The 22,943-nt window shown below is 35.7% G+C and overlaps 1 protein-coding gene across 1 annotated transcript in view; it reads right to left on the bottom strand.

The window, feature by feature from the left end:
- Positions 1-21,493, bottom strand: part of LOC110443801 — a 38,199-nt gene extending 16,706 nt beyond the window's left edge. Inside the window, exons 1-11 of the mRNA XM_021488221.1 lie at positions 21,262-21,493; positions 13,079-13,259; positions 9,519-9,583; positions 8,168-8,298; positions 7,504-7,735; positions 6,052-7,000; positions 4,712-4,815; positions 4,184-4,384; positions 3,451-3,664; positions 2,408-2,598; positions 962-1,189 (exon numbers count right to left, since the gene is read on the bottom strand). Of these exons, the coding sequence (XP_021343896.1) occupies positions 962-1,189; positions 2,408-2,598; positions 3,451-3,664; positions 4,184-4,384; positions 4,712-4,815; positions 6,052-7,000; positions 7,504-7,735; positions 8,168-8,298; positions 9,519-9,583; positions 13,079-13,259; positions 21,262-21,493 (2,728 nt within the window). The remainder of the gene's footprint in view (positions 1-961; positions 1,190-2,407; positions 2,599-3,450; positions 3,665-4,183; positions 4,385-4,711; positions 4,816-6,051; positions 7,001-7,503; positions 7,736-8,167; positions 8,299-9,518; positions 9,584-13,078; positions 13,260-21,261) is intronic.
- Between the last annotated feature and the right edge of the window lie 1,450 nt (positions 21,494-22,943).

Here is a 22,943-nt window from a genome sequence, read left to right as displayed (position 1 = left end):
AAAATTTGTATTTACCTGATAAATTTGAGCAAATTCTTGAAATGTGTAAAAAGTGCAAGTCTCAATGTCTTTTATTAAGTCATAAATTATAGTCACTCCTTTATTATACCATGTCTTGAAAAATATTGATTTTCCCCCAATAGTAAAATTCCTATTGTACCATAATGGCATTTTCCAGATGCAACTTTCATTAATTTGTTTCACCCGCTCCTTTTCATTAAACCTTCTCCATGCTTTAAAGACATCTTTCCAAAAATAATTTGTGCACTTATTAAGACATATTGAAATGTAATCACTTCCACAATGAGATAGCATATGTAAGTCAAGATGTGTTTCTAAGATAACTTGCCACTTGCCCGACTTCTGATATAATCTCCGTATCCACCCTAATTTTAAGGAATCAATGAATGACCTTATATTAACCATTTTAAGACCCCCTTCAAAATAATTTTGAAATATCACATCTCTCCTTATTTTATCAGTTTTACTGTTCCATAAAAAGTTAAAGAGAATATTATTTAATTGATTCAAAAAAAGATCATCAGGATTTGGCAATGGTGATATCATTAAAGACTTTATCAGATGGATTCTACCTATAGGAGTAAGTGATCTGCTGTTCCATGCCATGATAAGTGCTTTAAGTTTAATTAATTTTTTATCAAAATTTAATTTCGGGATTTCATGAAGATTGACACTAAATTCTATTCCCAGAAGCATGAATAGTTGAACTTATCTTAATGCTGGCTAGATTGACAAGCCGTGATCAGAATTGAACCTAACAACTCAATGCTGGTTAGATTGAAAAGCAATGACTAATGTTGAACCTAGACTGATAACACGTGACTAGATCGAAACCTTACACAATCCTGGCTAGATTGTAAGAATGCTATATGTTCAAAGAAGAATTTAATGTAAACTTTTCAAAATGCACAAAGATACAAATAAATATATAATTATTCACCTGGGTATATACTTCGTATTGCTTTCGTCCATAGGTTACAGAGGTCATTAGAAGTTTGATTGACTAACGACGCATTGTACATAGCGCACGTCATTTTCGCGATTTGGAACGATTCAGTCGCACGTGGAATGATGAGATAACACGAGAGATCGTCTGACAGTAACATGATCTTGGAATCCACGACCAGTTTAGGATATATATCATGGAAAGCCTCCCTGCATCCTGGGTCTGAAATTAGAAAAAAAATTCTTAAGTTTTAATAAACACCGGCTTTAAAAGATTTTTTTGTTTGCTTGAGGGATGTTAAAATTTCTGATTCTCATAGATGCAGTAAGGTCGTCTATTTCGAAACAAAGCCAAATAGACCTGCTTAAAAGGAACCACAAACTTCCAATTTTACTCCTTTATTATACCGAAACGAAATGAAATGATAAATAGAAATATTCCGAGCAGCAAGAACTAAAAACAGGCTATTAAGTGTCTATACAGTCGGAAACAAAATAATATAATATCTCCGAATTGACCGGGGACAGGATTTGTTACAGTTTCCATCCAGAGATCCAAATATACGATTTGCTGTCAATATTTACGCCCTTACCATTAACTAAATGTTGAAAGATATGAAAACAAATTAAGTTCAACTTGCTTTATTCCCCGAAATATACTTGAAAATTATCAGGACATTTTAAACATAAGTTACTCTCCCCATGTAAAACAATTCTCTGTATATACTATACAAATATATAGAACGAACGATGACTGGGGTTAACTTACCATCAAATTCTATTTATAAAGGAAAATAGAGAGGTAAACGAGCACTAGACACACTCGGTATAACCAACAGACAGATTGATATTTATATTATAAGAGTTCCTTAGATTAAACGAGATGTTTTAGATGAAATTTGGGGTGCGATAATATCATGAAGGTAAGAAAGAGTTCAGGTATATGAATTACTGTTTAATATAGACTTTCTCGCCCTCATCTTCAAATGTAATTGAACCAGTTTCAAAGTAGAGGGATTCTCTTATATAAAATGGCATTCTTGTGACCAACTGCAATTTATCTGTATCGTACCGGGCACAACCATCCCATACCTCACAGCCGTACTCTAATGGAGGTAAATATCATCGCTTTACAGAATGAAAGATATGCTTAATAATCTTCTATTCTATGAGTGTCGACACAATATAAATCTATCTATAACAATATTTTGCGTTTGAAAATAAAGGTGTGAGCATTATTTAAATTGTTACTTCTGAAATATATTTTAGCATGAAGCTGCTCGACTTAATCTTTCCTAAAATATGAACAAAACACCACAAAAGAATACAGAATTACCTGCCAAACTTTTCAGACCGAAACTTTGGCGTTGAACGTCTGTACAAAATAGCAAATACTGTCACATTTCTTTAATGATCTCGATTCATAAAATACGTATCTTACCTTCACGGGCGACGACCGAGAGCTTGAAACCTGATGCAGAAACTGAATTATCAGACCTAAATCGAAGATCTGCTTGGTTGCTTTGTGATGTCCAATCCATTAATTTAATCTTTGTATTCCAATCACCACATCGCACAATATCCGGGGATGCGGTAGTGAAACTGCTTAGGGTGAAGTTATCGCAAATGCAGCTGTTAAGAGAAAGTATTATGACTTGTGTCGTTAAGCTGAGGAAAATCCTAATCGAAATATAGAATTTCTAAATCATATATAATAGTAAATAATTAGCATAGCACATCAACCACAAAGGAAATAATTGTAACACAAAAGAAAATTATCTGATTGATAATAGAAAATTGCAAGCTAATAACCTCATCACACTCAGACGCATTTCCACTACGTCCTCAAAGAAATTGGCTGGATGCAGTAAGAACTTTTACAGCGCAAAAAGATTAATAGATACTTTTGATGCTAACCACTTATATTGCACTTTTGCAACAGATTGAGTATAAATACTGGATCCAAACTACCATTGGATATGGATACAAAGAATCATAACGTTCTTCATTTACTTCTGTACTGGCAGCTGGTGAAGGTCTTTTGGACATCCCTATACACGCCCTCTGTCTTTGCCTTTTTGAATATCCTGATTTCTTCCACGACATAATTGAGGAGCGTACTTGGTTATGTAAATATGGACATCAAAAAACGATGGAAAATGTGCAGCGCGTGATGGCTTATTTATTTGGAATGGACTAACGCAGTGAGAACGTGGAAAGTGCGTGGCAAAAGCGTGGTGGATCTGATTGGATGCAGGAAGAACGCAGTAAGAAAGCATTAGGCTTTGTGCGCGCGTGTTCATGTACATACTAAGAAATTATTGGGAATGTATTCGAAATAGTGAGAACCTGGCAAGTAGGTACAATGTAGGAAGGACGTATTATGAACGTGAAAACTGAACTTTATTCAATTTTCACCATCTTCCTACTCCGTTTACCGAACATTTTAGGACACAGTGCGTCCTTTTTAGAACCATGTTTTACCTTCTAGATGGTTCTAAGTCGAATGCTTCAAAATGGACATGTAAGCGGTGAAATGGATTAGAGCTTGTCAAATGATGTGTTGTGTCCGTGAAGTCATCATACTTTCTAGGAAAGTTTGGGCTGTGTATAACAATTTGTTCCTGACTGTCCATTTGTACATCAACAACTGTCGTTGTTTTCAAGCTGTTCCAGCCAGCAGAAGGCGTTGCTAAATCTAAAAGAAAAGATATTACATTACACATGATTAAAGCGTCAACATGCAATGTACTGTAGCTAAATTTAAACTTAAAGTCGACACGAAAGACAATAATGATAACTTAGAAGACATTGAAACAATATGATCCTTCCAAGAGAACAATACATGTAGACCAGTCATGTTGAGCTAATATCATAACCATTATACCTACAACTGCCCCCTTGTTTAATAATCACCATTAAATGGTGTGTTTCTTACTTTCCAGTCTATATTTTGCCCTTTACAGTGTATTCAATGTACAGTAAACGGTGTTTTACTGTCATGACGCATTCGCCCTCGACACGATGGAAGATAATCGCGAAAGTGTATGTAATCATATAGTCTACATTTCTTAATTTTGCCTTTCTTCGAGAGCTGAAACTAGTAGAGTAAAGTCGATTTTACCATTTTACTGCGGAAATATTAAATATATTTACGATTAGCATTGCTTTGTTCTTTCGTTAATTATCAAATATATATGCTTTATATATACATTACCTCCATGTTTCGATCTTTGACAGATGTAGGGGTTTCTAATACGGCAGTTCCTGTCATTCCAGTAGTAAGTATGGGTGGCTTTCTCCCCTTTGACCGGGAGGGGGAAACTGTTTCTTATTTCAACACAATCCTCTTCAGATAAGCCATCGTCACTCGGTTGTTTGACTTTAAACCCATTTTCAGGCCATCCTTCAAACCAATCTACAATTGTATTTCATTCATACAGGCATCATAAACGTTACAACAAACATCAATACCCGGTTTAGTAAACAGCTATATCGTTTTTGTTTCTTCATTTGAAATGAAATTAACTTAGTTATATAAGAACAGTGTGAATAGAAAATAGCGATTTGTGTCGTGCACCTTGCGTTCAACCTATGTGCATGGCGGCTGTATAATAAAACACTATTTTATAAAGATGCACTATAGTAAGCTTTGGTTTTATAAATTCTAACAAGGCAACTGCAAATATATATAATTTTGTTACCAATGAGGTAAATACTTACAGAAGTAATACTTATTACGTACATGTAAAGTTCAGACGTGTGAGGTCAGCCCAGTAAAAGTCTCCTTCAAACACATGGTCACGGGCACCAATCCAAAAAGAGGAGGACAGCTGGGTGCAATAGGAACTGACAAAGAGAAGAACATTAAAGACATTCAGCAGAAGCCCAACCTCTTGGACTTTCATCGATCTCGGTAGCATAATGTGTAAATTGAACATTTGCTAGTTAGATATATACAAATGTAGGAGAGAATCTCATGATTTAACGTTTATTCCGGAGATATTTATACAAACGTCATTAAATAATGGACACATACATATATATTGGTTATGATATTCAATCTAAGTCATCCCTGGACTAATTTTCTAGTTGAAATCATTTATTGACGTAATAGATGATAGTCAAACATCTCACAATTGGAAAATTCAAGCGAACCTACACAGGTCCTATAATTCTAATACATCTCTCTCTCTTAAGTAAATTTTAAACATTGCAGATTTGACACTTTTAATTAACTGGATCCAGGCGGATCGGAACACAGAGATCTGGGAATTAGTTACAGCTGCTATGCTTGGATCTTAACTGATGTTTTTTGAGTAATATGAGTTATCTTAACCGTTTTAGTTCTTAGATTAGTTGCCAATGGAAAGCATCCCCATGCAAACCCCACACCCCAACCTAAAACCCAACCCCAGTTTCGAAGTCGATCCCCTATTTTTTTCTCGCATAAAAAATCACAATTCTAGACATTGCACTTGCCTTACTCTGACATCATTGTGTGATACGTCAAGGAAATAACCCATTAAAATTAATGTATCGATGACATTTTAATTAAAATCTCCATTAAACCAGAATTTAATATTGAAATATATTGAAACGATTGAAAACTGTTGATCTAAAGACAAAATATCGAATCGTGTGGCCTTTCAAATGAATAGTAATCAGAGTTAAAAGTAGTTGTTTTCAGCATCATCAGAGTCTATACCCTTTTGTTTGAATTTTAGAAGAAAAAAATATTGTGAACGAATACTCCAGTGGTTGGAGGATAGCACAAACAAAGCTAAAATAAAGAAAATGTCAATTAAAAACTTCTATCTATAGCCAGTAATACTAAGTACACGCTGTCACCGACATTTGAAGAAAATGATCCTGAGTGTTGTTAGAGGAATATATTTCTAACGTTTTCATTTAACGACTATTGTAAGGAATTATACTCAAAACAGTAAACGTAAACACGGTTGGACTTTTCGATAAAAAAAATCTTAACCACACGGAAAGATATTATATTAATTATAAAGATTTAATAAAAAAGGAAATACTTTGCTTTATATTTTCAGAGAATAGTAGACGTGTTATACTCACTTGTTCCTTAAGAACTTGTCAATTAACAGTTGTGTAAAGATGTTGGTAATAGAGGCAAGTAAACCTCCGCTGTTTCTGCAATCCAAATTTGCCTCAGACCAGGACTTCCCCTTCCAAACGAAGTCATACATGATGTCGTCGGTATCCATGGATATGGTTGGACAAACGAGGTCATCACGTGGTACGGTGTCCACTAAACGCCACTGCCCACTGTAGCCAGGTCGTGTGAGGTGACCGTTAGAGACAAATTGCACCTGAATGAATCTTGATGACGAATAGAACAACAATGGTATTCTGTCCCGGGTACAGTGGCCGCACATGCGCGTCATGACACCATCGGTATCTATGTCTACATAATCATCTCTACAACTTCCAGCGTGCATGCAGGCATCGTTTTCGCTTGAAACAGTGTGGAAATATGTAAATTTCAGTTCTAAAATTCCCGAATATTCTGTCAAATTTATAGTTGAAAAGCAATTTTGTTCATTCAAATAATTATCAGGAAAATTTACGCTGTTCAAATTCCCTTTGGTGATGTTAAGGTATGTGGTATTTTTGCAGGATTCTATCGCGCTATACTGAAACACAAAACCTTTACCTTCATGCAAACTGTATGATTGAAATACCACATTTACTGAAGATCCACTAGACTGTATTATTGTTTGTTCAGCGCTATAGTCCATCCTTCTACCACAAAAATAGAAATTGTTTAATGGTAATTGGTCGTGTTCTGTGGTATTTTGTATGATTTTTAGATAATCCTCATTATTAGAGCAGCTGCCTGTCTTTGCTGATATGTCCAGATCTAGATATTGTAAATGAAGTGAAATTCGAAAACGGGTCGGTAGCGTTATTTGAACAGTACATTTCATCATAGGGAAATATTTATCCGGATGATTTGGGCTATATATTTTTCCTGTCAAATTCGATGTGGTGTAGCTACAGGAATCTGTAAAATAAAATCAAGAAAATATATTTGAAAATTAAATGCAGGGCAAGAAAATACACGAACATACTCCCATGATACACAAGTTTGCGTAAGACATCATTTCCTTATCCTACTTATTGCAAAAATGCAGTTGTGTGATCGCACAACGCACCCAAATTATCGTGCTCATTTTGTCCGCACATATACATGTGCGATTTACAAACAATCGCCTCTGGTGTGATAAAATGCACACATATCTGGAATTTGGTAAAATTCATTGTAGATGTTACGAAACTTTCATATTCGAATTGTTCTATTCTCTACAGTTCAGGTAATTATGCAACATAACGCAAAAAACAATATTTCGCGAAAAATATGCTTTAAAGAAAACAAGACCTACCGTAATGCATAATTTTACAACAGTATTACACAAAACGTTCCTGACAGCAAACTACTCTAAGTCAAAACATGTGCAAATCCGACGTGAATGACTTTATGCCTAGACAATATTAAAATTAACTTACCGATATTGGCCTTTACTATGGTGTAGTAATAGGCATCGAATCCTCCAGCAACTACCTTATAATCCGTCACGAAAGTCAGAAGTAAAATCCCGTCATCGGAAAGGAAATTCAGATCATTTAGACCAGTACTGTTTCTTGTCCCACAAAGTGTTGTTATGTTATCTGTAGTTTGAATCAGGACAGAGTCAAAACACTCTTTGTCATAAGCAGGTTCAAGATGAAACGATCGGAACTGAAAGGACAAACGAAATATGTGTTGACCCTAAATAAAATATGTAATATCCACAAGCTGCATAATATATATGATAAGTCGGTGATTGTTTACACTATCCTTGAAAATCAGTCAGTGCCATTCCTAACTTAAATGTGGCAAGATTCTGAAAAAGCTAGACAACGATACATTTTTTGAAAATGATAAAAGGGAATACACTGCTAAAAATACTACATTTCACCACGGAACAGTCAACTTTGTAGTAACTGGATTATTGAGACTAACCTTATTTTGGTTTAATGAAGGGGATTTGTTTTCTGTAGATAAAAATGTCGCGATTCACACCTTGCACGGCTTTGTGCGTATACTATTTTTATACTAGAAATAAACCTTTCTCTTGAACGGACTCAAATAGATTCTGTAAAAAATATGTTATTAATAATAACATCTCACCTGCAATCGGACTTGATGTTGGTATGAAGTATAGATTACGTAGGTACACTTATAGTTGTCAGTATATTTCAGTGGAAACCCCGGACTACTCACTGTTCCTCTAGTGTCAGCATTGTAATACTGTCTGCAACCTTTTAAATAATAAAAGCACACCATTACAAACTAGCACTATGTAGTATATTGCAATTGAACAGTTACAGAAAATCGCAACAAAAAAACTAAAATAGACACCAATATGAGATACCAACGCAGACTGAACGATACCTTGAAACAACATTGAAATCAAATCAAAACCCCTTTCTGCAATTCTACTATGATTTTTGTTCTTCTTAGTGTGGTGTTTTCAAAATTTAAAATCATAACGTCAGATAAGTTCAGTTATAGAATGACATATTTTGCGTTGAATGATAGGGAATGGACTGTTGTACTGGTTTGGTTTAGTATTGTTTAACGTCCTATCAACAGCTATGGTCAATTAAGGACGGCCTGCCCTGTGTGCAAGATGCATGCGTGTAGTGCATGCGTGTGTGTTTTGGGAGGCTGCGATATGTTCGTGTGTGTTTCCTTGTGATAGCGCGGAACTGATGCCGACTTTATAGTGCTACTTCACTGAAACATACTGCCGAAGACACCCAGCAGGACACCCCACTCGGTCACATTATACTGACAACGGGCAAACCAGTCGTCCCACTCCTAAATTGCTGAGCGTTAAGCAGGAGTAGAAACTACCATTTTTCTGGTATGTCTCGGCCAGGGGACAGAACCCAAAGCCTTCCTCACAGGGGCGAATGCTCAACCAAAGGCCAAAAGTGAGGTATTGTCAAGGGAGACATTAGGAAGAAGACAGTTGTTTAAAAAGAAGAGAAAAGATAAGATCCCAAATTTAGTCGCCTTTTACGATCATGCAAAGGGGCAGCAAGTACAATTCTTACGCCCTACTTGCAGACACTGACTGTTGTAGAACTCTCTGTAAAGTCAGTAGTAATAAATATATTATGTATCTGTTAATTACGGCACGTCAACTCCTTTTTCTAATACGTAACGTTGTTCTTGTTTCGAGTATCCTAGAGATCATTCATATATATTAACTGACATGTACTTTTTCAAGTGTATCGCAATGGAACATCCTTTTTGAAAATTGACAACAATTTGCCGCTGTGTGTCCTTTCGCACAGAGAGCTACCACCCTGAAACGGTTTAAGTAAATGAAATCTAGATGTAAATTGATATAATACAGATGTAAATGAAGCGTACAGATCGGGTTTTAATCGCTAACGTGAGAAAATACGAGAATTTGTAGGTTTGGGTTAAACCTCGATGACCTGACGAAGTAAACATAATATAAACTTACCTGGAGGTTTACAGATTTTCAAACTAATATTGAAGCCTTGAGTAGTATTGCTCCATATAGTCGCCCTGTAATCAAATAAGTCAAATACAAAAACCTCTTACCGCTTTTAAATTGAACAATATGCCAAACAGAAGATTATTACTTGTTTCAGTTCTTTTTCAAAAAAGCCTGGTAATTTTTCAGATTTTTCAATATTTTCAGGACACATAAGAGAATACATTTATTTTGTTAAATGCTTAGGTTCATATCACCCTTTATGAAAGTATTAGTAACTAGAAGGATATTACAAAAATGTATCACTCTCGTTATCATTAGATAATGCATAAAATAAAACGTGTTTTTCATCTATATATCTAAGGCAATTGAGGAAGAGGTGACTTGCATCTTTAATAATATAACCACAGTCTGAATTAGGGTAACCTGTAAGATGATCCTTATATAAATCTGCGTTTAACAGGCTGACTTCAATCCGTAGTTGACGTGATATTATATTCAATTTCCGGGAGCAACCGTATTTTAAAATATCTGCACAGTTAGATTAAGTAATTCCAGTTTAAACCGGCCCAACTAAAGGAGTTTTGGGAACCTTTCAATTGTCGATTCTAGAAAGTGCGCGTGTTAATAAATGAAATAGCGACAGAAGATTAACTGTATACCAACAATTATGTTTCTTGCATTTGTTACAGATTGATGAGATTCTCCATCCTGTGGAACATGATCATTCTGATGTATGATATTGTATAGCTTGATATATAACTAGCTCGCCTGAACCATTCATTTTTATAGCGAATGGGTTCTTGAATGAGGCCATTTATCAGCCGTTATAAAGGTAGATATAGCTTATATATGTCTTTTTTATTCTTCTACGAAACATTTATTTAGTCATAGCCAGAGATACTCAACATTCATGAACTGATTTTGACGTATAACATTTGAATGTCTTTGTTATTTATGGCAAGCGTGACTGTGTGTTTGATGACATGCAGACAATCAAATGGGAGTGCGCATATCACGTTTCATAGAGGCAGTACCGGTTTTTATAGTTCTCAGATAAAAGAGACTCCAGTTAGACCCATTAAAAGACTGTCTTCTAGTTTTGTTGATGAATGTTACCATGCAACACATTATATAGAGCGGACAGATTTGATGTACATTAGTGGTTATGTCGTTAATGTTTATATAAGCATGGAATTCAGAACATGTTTTGCCTAATCCAGGTTTTCTGGGCTCGTTACTAGATCAGGAGGAGGAGTCATTCGAAAACAAATAATGTTGTATTAACATGTCCAACTGCATTGCAATACATGGAACTCTTTAGAGATGAAACTATTATAGACTAAAAATGCATAACAAGAACAAAATTCTTATCTGACAATTCGCTGGGATTTTTCACATGAGGACCTAGGATCATTGTCTTGGCCTGTTGGGACTTGTAAAATGCTATTAGAATTCGCCAGATAAATATGACATCCCTTCACTTTGAAAGTTGGTCAAGGCAATTCGTTTGAAATTCGGTAGTCCTTTATCCCAATATGCTTCTAGCAAAATATCATCACCGATGGCCTCTTAGATCACGAGAACTAAAGCACTATTGACATTTGACCCATATTTTTAAACAAAACGTCAACCTCTAACCTTGAAATAGAGAACGTTACACGCATTTGCGTTTTTCACATCATACTAGAACATGCACGCTTTCAGAATGTATGTTGTTAAGAGTAATTAAACAAACCTGCTAGCCAATAACCCAATCAAGTTACACGTAAAATATCAAGACTTCAGACCTTATAAAACTGAAGAAGGGTTTTTTTGGCATTGCACATATGAACTTTGAAACCTACCAAAAACAAAAAGTTGACTTTTGAACCGAAAACTGTACTAAGAAAAAGTAGGTGTTAACGAAATATTCTAAAAAAAAGGAAATAGAAAAGAAAAACACAAAGACGTTATGGCGGGTTTCTTGACTTCTTGAATCTAAGTATAAGATCAAATAAAAATGACTTAAGAAAAGGCGGTTTTAACATAATGTCGGCTTTTCAAAAAAAAATTTTTTTAGAAATAATCAAAATGGCGTATGATGTTAACGGTTAAGGTAACGGAAAAACACAGATGTCAAGTTCAAATTCATCATTCGTTGAGAAATATGTGCGTATGTGGGGCAGGGGGGAGGGGAGAAATTAGTGACCTTCGACCCAACAGTCAGAGCTTTAACTTGACGTTTTCTCAAATAACATGTATATGAAAAGGTTTGCTTGATTAATATCAACAGATAACATCAAAGCATGAATGTTGTGTATTATATATGTCTTAGTAACGACCGTTTAAAAGCAAACATATATGCAAATATGACGTCGTGGCGGCCATATTGGTATTATGAGACGTTGAAAACATTGCAGCGACACTTTTAGTCCATGGCCTATAACGTGTTAAAAGTTTGTAGATGCATATTTTACCAGTAAACAGATACAAAAGACAATTTATTATGACAGAATAACAAGGAGAGGAATTAGAAACATAATCCAAAACAACGGCCTTTTCACCTGATGGTAAAAAGGCCAAATAGAAGATGAGAAAAAGTTAAGCATTCACATACCGTTAAACAGTTCTCTGTGGTAACAAAGCAAACAATTTTCTTTTTTCAACGTAAAAAATAAAGACATGACTTCTGAAATAATCCTTAAGATACATATAGATATTACTGTTACAGAAAAGTTATAAGGCGTTTTCTTATTCGATGGAACGTTATAAAAAAAATTGCTAATACATAGGATGTTAACAAATTAGATAACAATAGTTATGAAGGATTATATTTCATTCAGTTTCTATAACATAAAAAATGATGAGTTTATGAGTAGTTTATTTTACTGTGGATTGTTTTAAGTGTTTCTGGAAACAGCTAGATGGCTTCATTGTTAGGTCTATTAACTGTGGATACAAAAAAATGTATATTATCAGTAAACCAAAGACAATGTTTTATTGACAAGTTTCCCTAAGGGAGATAAACCTAGACAGTAGTAAAAGTCGGAGGCCCATATTATTATTGAATATTGTTCTTAAAATAGTCTCAATTTGTAAAGCAATACCGTGTTTGTATTGGCAGGTCTCCCATACCATGCTGGTACTCTCTGACACCGTGTAAGTACCCTACCGTACCGTGAAAGCACTCTCGGATACCTTGTTAGTACTGTCAGGTAATAAGATAGTGGTCTTCGATACCATGTTGGCACTCTCTAACACCATGTCCGTATTTCCCTATCCATAGACTACACAGGGCCTACATGCTAGTTTTGTCATGTTGCGTTTTTAGAAATGGGACGCTACGGAAGTGCGGTGGATGGGGCTTAGACGATTGAATAATGACCCTTATCCAATCGAAATGCGATAAATATATCGTGTTAAAATGCTTGTTTGTGTGAAGCGATTAATATTGAGCCCCTTCAGTGACCCTGTCGTCAGTGGATACGTTCGTTACATGACTTAAAGCTCAGACGAAGAAAACTCTTAGACCAATGAAAATATATTGCTGTAGGATTTTTCAGGTTTAATGTGAGCTATCTTACCTTAATCTTACACAGGATTCCAAATTGGTATAAGGTGTCCATTCTACCCGCACAGGGGTTTGTAGATTCCTACAACGAACATTATGTACGTCACTTGCGTTTATGTCCTCGTAACCGTCATACGTAATGTCTAGTTCCAAAGCATGTATCCTTCTGTCACCCCCATCGTATTCGATTTCAACTGGAATGAGAAAAAAGTCGCGTGAGTATATCGTTTGTTGTTGTTATCTTCTCATGATAACTGAAGCCTTAACATCAGACCAATCGTAACAAATCACAATAGGAGAATACCGCAACAGAACCAGAATTCTACCTCAAAATCGATATAACTAGGACCAGGTATGAACGAATTAAAAGTTTGCATGGAAATCCTTGAAATAACAAGGAGAGCAAGACCAGGTGTTCCAGAAGGTTAAGCACATCGGATGATGGATATCTTTATTACCACAGGAAAAACCTACCAAAGTCATTCTTGAGGAATGTGGGTTTTTTTCGGCCTCTTTCAGTTTGGATCAAGAAAATAATGGGTTCACAGATATGACGAATTTCGAAACATATATCTGTTAGGAGGAAAAAAGAAATAAAGCTTCCGATGCATAGACATGTATATAATGACTCATGTGAAGACACTGATATGAGACCAGGTGATTTCTAGAAGGTCGTATGGAATACGTACAGTTGTGTTTTGTGATCTTGCCTTGCATATACATTTCACGTGCAAAGACAAGTACAAGAGGCCGTGGCCAGCATGTTGCAATCTTTCGAATAAATCCTTACAACTGAAGTGCACTTACAGTGCAAATTATGGTGTTTTATGAGATTTCAAGATCCCTATGAAAATGCATGTGTGTGCACGTGAGAATGGCATACCTGGTGATAGTCTCCGGTTACATATATCTGAACACATGTTTTAATTGTTGATACATTTTATTGGCGTATGCGTTTCCATAAGGTTTATTTGTGGGTTTATCACAATATATTGAATTAATATGTCACACTAAAGAAAAATAAACTTGAATTGGATTTTGGAAAGTCTGGTTGTAGGCATGCACAGTACTATATTTGTTGAATTCTGTATCTCCTTGGATTTACAATCGAGTCGATAAGACAATTTTGATTTCATCAGTATATATGCAGGAAGATTACTGTACATATATCCCGGTGGAATATTGTTTAATGTAGATAAATGAAACAGGTGTTTTTTAATTTTTCTCTCATTTTGTATGAAACTGTGTTGTGTTTGTTCTGTGCTTTCAGACATTCAAACACGAGTGACATAATTTATATATATTATGATAAATAATATACCTATTAGGTTAACATAGGTGTGTGCGGTATCCTGTACAATTTTCAATAAAGCAATTCGTTTAATAATGCGGCATACATGTTTACTCCAATTGAAGATATTTCCTTTAGTTGCAAATATTAAGATAGAAAAAAGTCATCTTCTCTCAATATTAATATACAAGGAAAGTAGGCTTGGACACATAATTTTTGTTTGAGCAGGAGAATGTTTTCATGAATTTTTGTTTATATCAAATTTATAAAATAGACTAGGAACCCAGATGCCAAAACAAAACAATTAAAAACATGCCCATTATCCTCTCTGAGACGATCAAAAATAATATCTACTCTTTATATTAATTGTTCCGTGACCACATTGTTTGTTAGTACCGTCTTTTAGTTTCATTGTGATGCGCATATGTTGAACAGCCAATGATTTATCTCGAGTTTCCATTAGATCTTAAAACGAAACATTGTGTTCGGTTGAGGAGTGAACAAAGGCATTAGACTTGTAGGACTACATCCAAACTGTTATAGCAGTTATGCCGTTGTCTACTCTTTATGTTAAGTGTTCCTCGAACCCTATTATTTGTTAACATCGTCTTTTTATTTCATTTGTGACATTGTGTACACAATATAATATAATATCACTATCTCACTCGTGCACGAAATCCACATAGGTCAAGGGAAATAAATATAGTGCGTTAAACGAAAATAATAGAAAACTGACATTGCACGTGACAGAAGGAAAGGCGTCTATCTGTCGTTCAGTTCTTTGGACCCTAACCTCCCGGATAGATATATTGTATAATTTGCCTGGAACCAAGTGAATGATGTTCTCCTGGTATTGACGTCATCATTCGTAAACGATTGACGTCACTGTTTTGTTATTTTGTCACGTTTCTGGCTTTGTTATGTATCGTTCCAAAGGAAAGTTCGATTAAGCATATTTGCGTGATTACATAGGTCATATTTTTGTAAACATTTAACTGATAATTTGTCTGTTGATGTATACTGTATCGTTTATCGGAGGCAAAATGGGAACTCTTGTACGTAATTTGTAACGAAATGGCGATAATGATCACGAGAGACCAAAAGACCAAAACGGAACAAAACAGACAAATCAAAATTGAGTCGTATGGAATGAACAGCGCAATACAGTATGCCATTAACATTGCTTATAAATATGTGTGATCCAGCAATGCAACATTACGTGAAATTATCAGTGGTATTATATCACAAAAGTCTGTTCAGATAATGACGAATAATTAGAATGTCGGTTACAGTTATGTAAGCTCTTACGAATTACAAGGAGAGAGACTATTGTATCAACATGTCGTATTTTGCCCGTAATTATCTTAAACAATGAATGGTTAACACGTTTGCAAAATAAAAATTGAGTAACAGAAATTGGTTAATGTTTTGTTAAAAATAAATAACAAACTTACGTCACACTTCTATAACTGTTAATACAAAAACAAATGCCCTATCCTTACCAATAGGCCAATCATATAATAGTAAATAAACATGAGGACCATTCAGCACTTAGAAACATCTATACCCACATTTTATTTTTAAATAGTTCGAATCTTGAAAGGTATGTTTTGAAAGGTGATTTGAAACAGAGAACTAATTACATGGCGATCTGTATGAATTGGAATTTAAAAAAAACCAGTTAAAAATAAAGGGAGATGACTCATATATATATTAGGATATATGATATATTATCATATTAATAGAAGTAAAGTAATAACTATCCCCAGAGAAATATCTTGAACTCAAAGCACATGTATAATGTGTAATGTAGCATACCTATACATATTAAAAGATAAAAATGATATAGAAAATTTCGGAAAGTAAAACGTCGAATAATTGTGTTCATTAACGTTTGATAACAGTTGTAATGACAAAATCATATCGATGACAATGTTAATCATACTCCCTGTTTCAGGTTGTTTTATAAAGAGGCGAACATGACAGAAATAGAAGCCAGCTTTACAACATTGTTATGATTATTAGCAGCTCGTAAATGTTCGTTAAACGCTCCCCTGGTGATAATGAGGTGTCAATTAGCCCAGCTAGTGGAGGGATTCTGTGTTAATATTGACCCGTTCATTGTTCGATAGATGGCAAATGTTTTCACACTTATTTGCCTCATTGAACGGTTCAGATAAATCCGCGATATTTCCAGTTCAATAATTATCCCTTGTGGAAATGATCCAAAAGCTGCATACAGTATTAGAACTATTCAGTTGCATATTTTTTTCATTAAATGTTTTTCTTCCTGTATTAGTATGACCACTGGACTTTATCACTCACCACAGATAAGCAATGGGCGTCGATTCAATTTTATTTGTTACTTGTATCTGATGATCACCAATCTTATATTAAAATTGTATTGGATTGTATCGTAGAGGAAAAGAATAACAAGTCTTATTTTAGTTAGATTGGTGTGTTATTACGTGACTGTCGTGTTGTTGAGAGACCTCACCAAAGTCATAGATTTACCATTTTTTGTTATTTTTATTTATTTATGTATTATGATACCTTATCTTTAAAACAGTGTATTTGATTGGATTATATTGATCACATGACGGGGCAATTATACATCGTTTCGACCTTACGCGTCCGCATTTCCCTCGTCATTCGGAGCCTTTCTAAAATAATGGACAAGAAACACCACAAACGAGGTCCGAGTAACTGAAAAAGATAACAATAATGGCATATGTCTTAAATACTAGGATTAACTGTATTAACGATCAAAAGATTTCAACACATGTGAATTATCTGTCGTCAGGAATGATGATTTTGACCTGTTTAAGCCATTTTGATTATGATAAATTTTAAAGACATTCATTTCAATGGAGCATTGCTATTCGCATCAATGACGGGGAGTATATTTCTGTTAGTTGATTTAAATTATTGAAAACAAAAAACAGGATTTTCGATTAGGATTTTGTAGTGAAATCAAGGCATTTTGACAAAGGTTTGATCACCTTTAAAGAGAAGGAAGAATTAAATTTAGTGCATTCAGATTATTCTTATTCTGTAGTCGTATTTTCGTTTATTCAGTTCATTATTGTCCTTGACCAAGTGAACAATAAACTATGCGAAATTGATATTACTCTGACAACACAATCGTCATAGAAATCAACATTTCTAATGAACATTAACATTATGCACCCGTCTTTGTTCTATTGGTTTATAACTGTACAGATTTAACACCACGAACATGTATCTTCATTCGTCTGATACATGTATAACACATGTATTTCAAAATGGCGACCATAATTGCGCAATACAGTTTGCTCTTAACGCCACGAACATGCGTCCTTATGTATAACACATTTATTTCAAAATGGCGACCATTATTGCACGATACAGTTTGCTCTTGTGTAAGCTGTATAATGTGTTGCTTCGCCAATCCACTGTTCATGACACTTAATGCGATTATAACGGTTTTCACATGAAGCAGTATTTTATATGTGCGATGTTGATATTGATTAATATAATAACCTGATTTTTCAACTGTTATTGTTAAAGTGTATGTGATATGAACCTGAAAAGGTAACATTGACCGAGATGAAACCGAGCCACAGTAACTCCCATATGCCTCGAAAAAGAAAAACCTGGAGGTTGAACAGAATTTGCATTTACTAATGATCTCAGAATAACGCATTTAAAATGAGCGAATCGTGATCCAGCTCGCTGCAACACACAATTGGTTTCAGACGAGTGGTGATTTGGGCCCTGTATAAGAGATTGGATGGTTACACTGAGCCCTTAGTACCCATATTTCCCAGAAGGCGGCAGCTCAGCGTCAATCGCGAGAGACATTTTACGGGTAGAATATTTTGTGTATCTCTGCCACCCTGGCGCTTGATACCTGCGCCCCAAATCAATGGGAGTTGGGCAGAAATAGTGATGTTGAAAACGCATCGACAATGAAGAAAAAAAAATAGAAAAATACGCGGGAAAACATCAACAAACAGAATATTGCCACATTTTTCTCGTAATATAATCTACCCAGGGTAGCAACACTACCGCATTATTATCGCCTCTTCTGCTGAGGAAGGGAATTCAAGGCATCACTTGCGGGGTCAATCCCTCAAACGTCTGGGATTTTGAGATCTGTCTATCAGATGCGACTTTTCAAGAAACCCGTCTCTTGACCAACGCTGCAATTTGGATTGCCTGACAACACGGTTGAAGATGCCATATGTTTGGTTTTTCTTTGTCAGTTTAAGCTCCCTTTTTGTCACATTGGAATTAGTTGCCCTTTGGCCAACACTGTCCCACAAATCGTAAGTTTGGATGGGTTGACAACATATTAACAAAAATATTTACACTTGTGCTGAGTACAAAATGTTGTGTAGACACAGATTAAATGGCCAAAAATGTAGTCTCAAGAATTTATTTATTTTTTAAATGTGAAGCCCACATAGAACACATCATCATGTATATGTTAATTTTAGTGCTGATTTTTTTTTTAAAGTTTTGATACATGCAATATTACAGGGGTTATTCATTGTACAAAAATATCACCCATGACCACCGTACGCTACTGTACACTGCTACCCCATGCCTAACGACGTCAGTATCGGCTTAACGACAGTTCCGTTAACGTTGTAGGATGTGTATGCAATGAGAAGTAAGATAACTTTCTGTGGCCCATGTGACTGCAAAGGACTGTTTAATCCTTAGTTTTGGCCTTGTGGTCATACAATGCTTTGATTGTTGTTTAACTCATTTGTTTGTCTTGCTTTAAAACCTAAGCTGGCAGTTCCTCCCATATCTAGACATTTTCATGAATTTCACTTGAAAGTTCTTTGTGATTTGGAGAAAATCCCCCTTACTGATGTTCCATACAAAGGAAGTAAAGTTGACTAGTTCCTCAAAGTCATCAATGGCCTTGACATTTTATGGATCAGCTGTGAAAGTAGAGGCATCATTAGTTGAACGACAGGAAGAAGATGTGTTGCCGACAACACATGCTGCTGTACAACTTTCTCTTCAACCTTAAAGCCGTCAGTATATAAAATTGCATGCGAAGGAAATCGTGAAATAAACTCTGAAAAAAGAGCTGTTGTATTGAATAAGGAGAGTGCGTAATATGTCCCAGACGACCAACGTGACTGTCATAGTGACAACCAGCACATTTGATCATTCTATATCTTCTATTCAACCGACAGAGTTTATGTAGACTAATCCTATATCTCCACTCGAGTAATTTGGCATTCAATAAAATTCAATTATAGACTTTGGCTGAGGTCGATACCTGGATTTATCAACCCGAGAAAAGATATATTAACCGAGGACGCAGTATTGACCGAAGTTAAAGGCTAAAATTGTTTTATTATTTTCATAACAGTTATGTAAGCAATCTGTGAAAAAAAAAAAAAAAAATCGGAAGCTGGACGATGATTCTATTTTTAGAAACACCCAGTCAGTCCTTTAACAAAAATCACGCGCTCCAAGTCAATATCGGTTTTTATCGGTGGACACGTGATGCACTCCTGGCCAATCACTTGTCGGGAATAATATGAAAAATCTAATAATGGGTGATACCATTTACATTTTGTATATCCCTTAGTAGCACAAACAATATTTGTATTACAAACAATTTGTATTGCCGATTCACTCTATAAAGTACCTCGGAAACTGATTATTAACTTACTGCGACACTACATGACTTTAAACATATAGTGATACTATTCATTCAGATATATATTCTGAAGAATTCTTAAGAAGTTCATGGAAAATCTTGCATCTTCACATTTATTTTAAATAAACCTTTGCTAAAGGTTTCGACCTACACGCATTGTACACCAACGTTCATTACCAAATCACCTTCCGAAAGTTTATTATATCATTCTTTCTGTTTTAAAGTATTAATCCCAATTGTTATCAATAGAAATTTATTATATATTTATAGACATCACACTACTTTCTACCTTTAACAACTACACCCTCTGCGCATGAATTCGGGGGGGGGGGGGGGGGGTTCTAAGAATATATCGTCATACCTTGTGTATTCCATTGAACATTCCTGCGCCACTTCTAGTCAATCTAATTTGATATTCTGTCATAAAACTTAAATACGATAATTTTCCAGTCCTTCTGTTTCGCATACACAGTTATTTACTAAGTAATGTCTCATAGCAGTTGAGAGCTAACGTCATTGATCCCCCGGCTTCTGAAAAGATGCTTGTTTGTAAGGTTGACTTGACTTACCTGTGAATGTCATGTTTGTTAGGATGATTTGACCTATCTGTGCATGTCATGTTTTTTTGGATGGTTTAACTTACCTGTGCATGTCCTGGTTGTTAAGGTGGTTTGACTTACCTCTTTATGTCGTGTTTTTTAAGGTGGTTTGACTGACATGTGTATGTCATGTTTATTATGGTGGTTTGACATACCTGTGAATGTCACGTTAGTAAGGTTAGTTTGACTTACCTGTGTATGTCATGTTAGGTAGGTTGGTTTGACTTACCTGTGTATGTCATTCATTTAGGATGGCTTGACTTACCTGTATATTTCATGTTAGTTTGCTTGGTTTGACTTACCTGTGAATGTTTTGATAGTAAGGTTAGTTTGACTTACCTGTGTATGTCATGTTGGGTAGGTTGGTTTGACTTACCTGTGTATGTCATGTCATTTAGGATGGCTTGACTTACCTGTATATTTCATGTTAGTTGGGTTGGTTTGACTTACCTGTGAATGTCATGTTAGTAAGGTTAGTTTGACTTACCTGTGTATGTCATGTTAGGTAGGTTGGTTTGACTTACCTGTGTATGTCATGTCATTTAGGATGGCTTGACTTACCTGTGTATTTCATGTTAGTTGGGTTGGTTTGACTTACCTGTATACGTCATGTTAGTTAGGATGGTTTGACTCACCTGTGTATGTCATATTTGGAAGGAAGTCAAGGTACGGATCAAGTCGTTCATGGTAAACCGCTAATTTGTAGCCACCTGTGGTGTTATCACTTGTTGTAACCCCGGTATCTGGTACATCTCCACACTGTTGACGTATCCCATTCACTTGATCACGTGACACAGACAGCAATATCACAAGCCCCATAAAGATGTTCGGGAAGAGTACACAGACCGAACGTGCCGTAAATGGCATCTTGGATCGTGCGGTGAATCAGAGTAAACGGGTCATCATCTGCAATTAAATACGAAAGAGGTACAGAATAGTGATATTTCTTCTTTGTGTACTCGCTCCCTATCGATAGGCGAAACGTATCGGTTCGAGTGACATACAAAATATACTATTTCGTCATATCATTGAACTGGTAAAAAATACAAATCGCTAGCTCAGTCATAGTTTGACAAAGGGACCAGTCGGTCTTGAAACGTCGCGACAAAATTTATTAAGGAGTAAAGAAATAAATAGGAATACTTCACAAATCAAAATACACCTTATTTTACCTCTTTTGGAATACTGTTGGGATGGTTGTTCAATTGGCAGTGAAAATAAGTCTAGTGAGGAAAATGCGGAATTATTAATACATGTCCAGCAGTTCGTGTTGAGCACTCGTGGTTCACCTAGGTACAGTCTCCCCAATTAATATATCTTCCCCACCTTTTTCTGACCTCCCGCTCCAATTCCTACCCCTTCTCTATCCTTCTTCTCATCCGCTTTCTCGTGTATATTTGTCAATAAATATAAATGGTTAAATGTATGAGGTATATTATTGAAAGATGAACGAATTCATTTCTTTTTCATTTCTGTGTAGGTTGTTGTAATGCCTCATCAAATATATTAATTTGTATATATCGCTGCGTTTGTGAATATCCGAGTGGTGTTGTGTGAGACCTTTAAAAAAACTATTTTGTTGTATATAACATATCGAGTACTATGTTACCATATCCTTTACACTAACACTGACGGCACAGTAGAAACGGATAGCCCATAATGTATGGAACGTTACTGGGAAAAGACAGCACGGCACAGTAGAAACGGATAGCCCATAACGTATGGAACGTTACTGGAAAAAGACAGCACGGCACAGAAGAAACGGATAGCCCATAATGTATGGAACGTTACTGGGAAAAGACAGCACGGCACAGTCGAAACGGATAGCCCATAATGTATGGAACGTTACTGGGAAAAGACAGCACGGCACAGTCGAAACGGATAGCCCATAATGTATGGAACGTTACTGGGAAAAGACAGCACGGCACAGTCGAAACGGATAGCCCATAATGTATGGAACGTTACTGGGAAAAGACGGCACGGCACAGTAGAAACGGATAGCCCATAATGTATGGAACGTTACCGGGAAAAGACAACACGGCACAGTAGAAACGGATAGCCCATAATGTATGGAACGTTACTGGATGCGATTAAGCTCATCACTAGTGTTGTCGGTGCTGGGAAGGACCTTTAACATGCCATCAATTACAATATACTACATATATGCTTAATTTCTATAAGTATGTGTAGGTACGATTGTGTGTGTATATATGTCCGTGTGAGTGTGTGTTTGTCCATACATGTATACATTTTATTTAATCATTCCTTTGCTTCTCCGCTCTCTCTTCTACCTCTCGTTTGCCTCATTCAGTCATAA

Source organism: Mizuhopecten yessoensis, unplaced genomic scaffold, assembly GCF_002113885.1.
Source record: "Mizuhopecten yessoensis strain PY_sf001 unplaced genomic scaffold, ASM211388v2 scaffold716359, whole genome shotgun sequence".
Taxonomy (NCBI): domain Eukaryota; kingdom Metazoa; phylum Mollusca; class Bivalvia; order Pectinida; family Pectinidae; genus Mizuhopecten; species Mizuhopecten yessoensis.
Note: the sequence above shows the minus strand (reverse complement) of the source record. Positions and strands in the feature narration are given on the sequence as shown.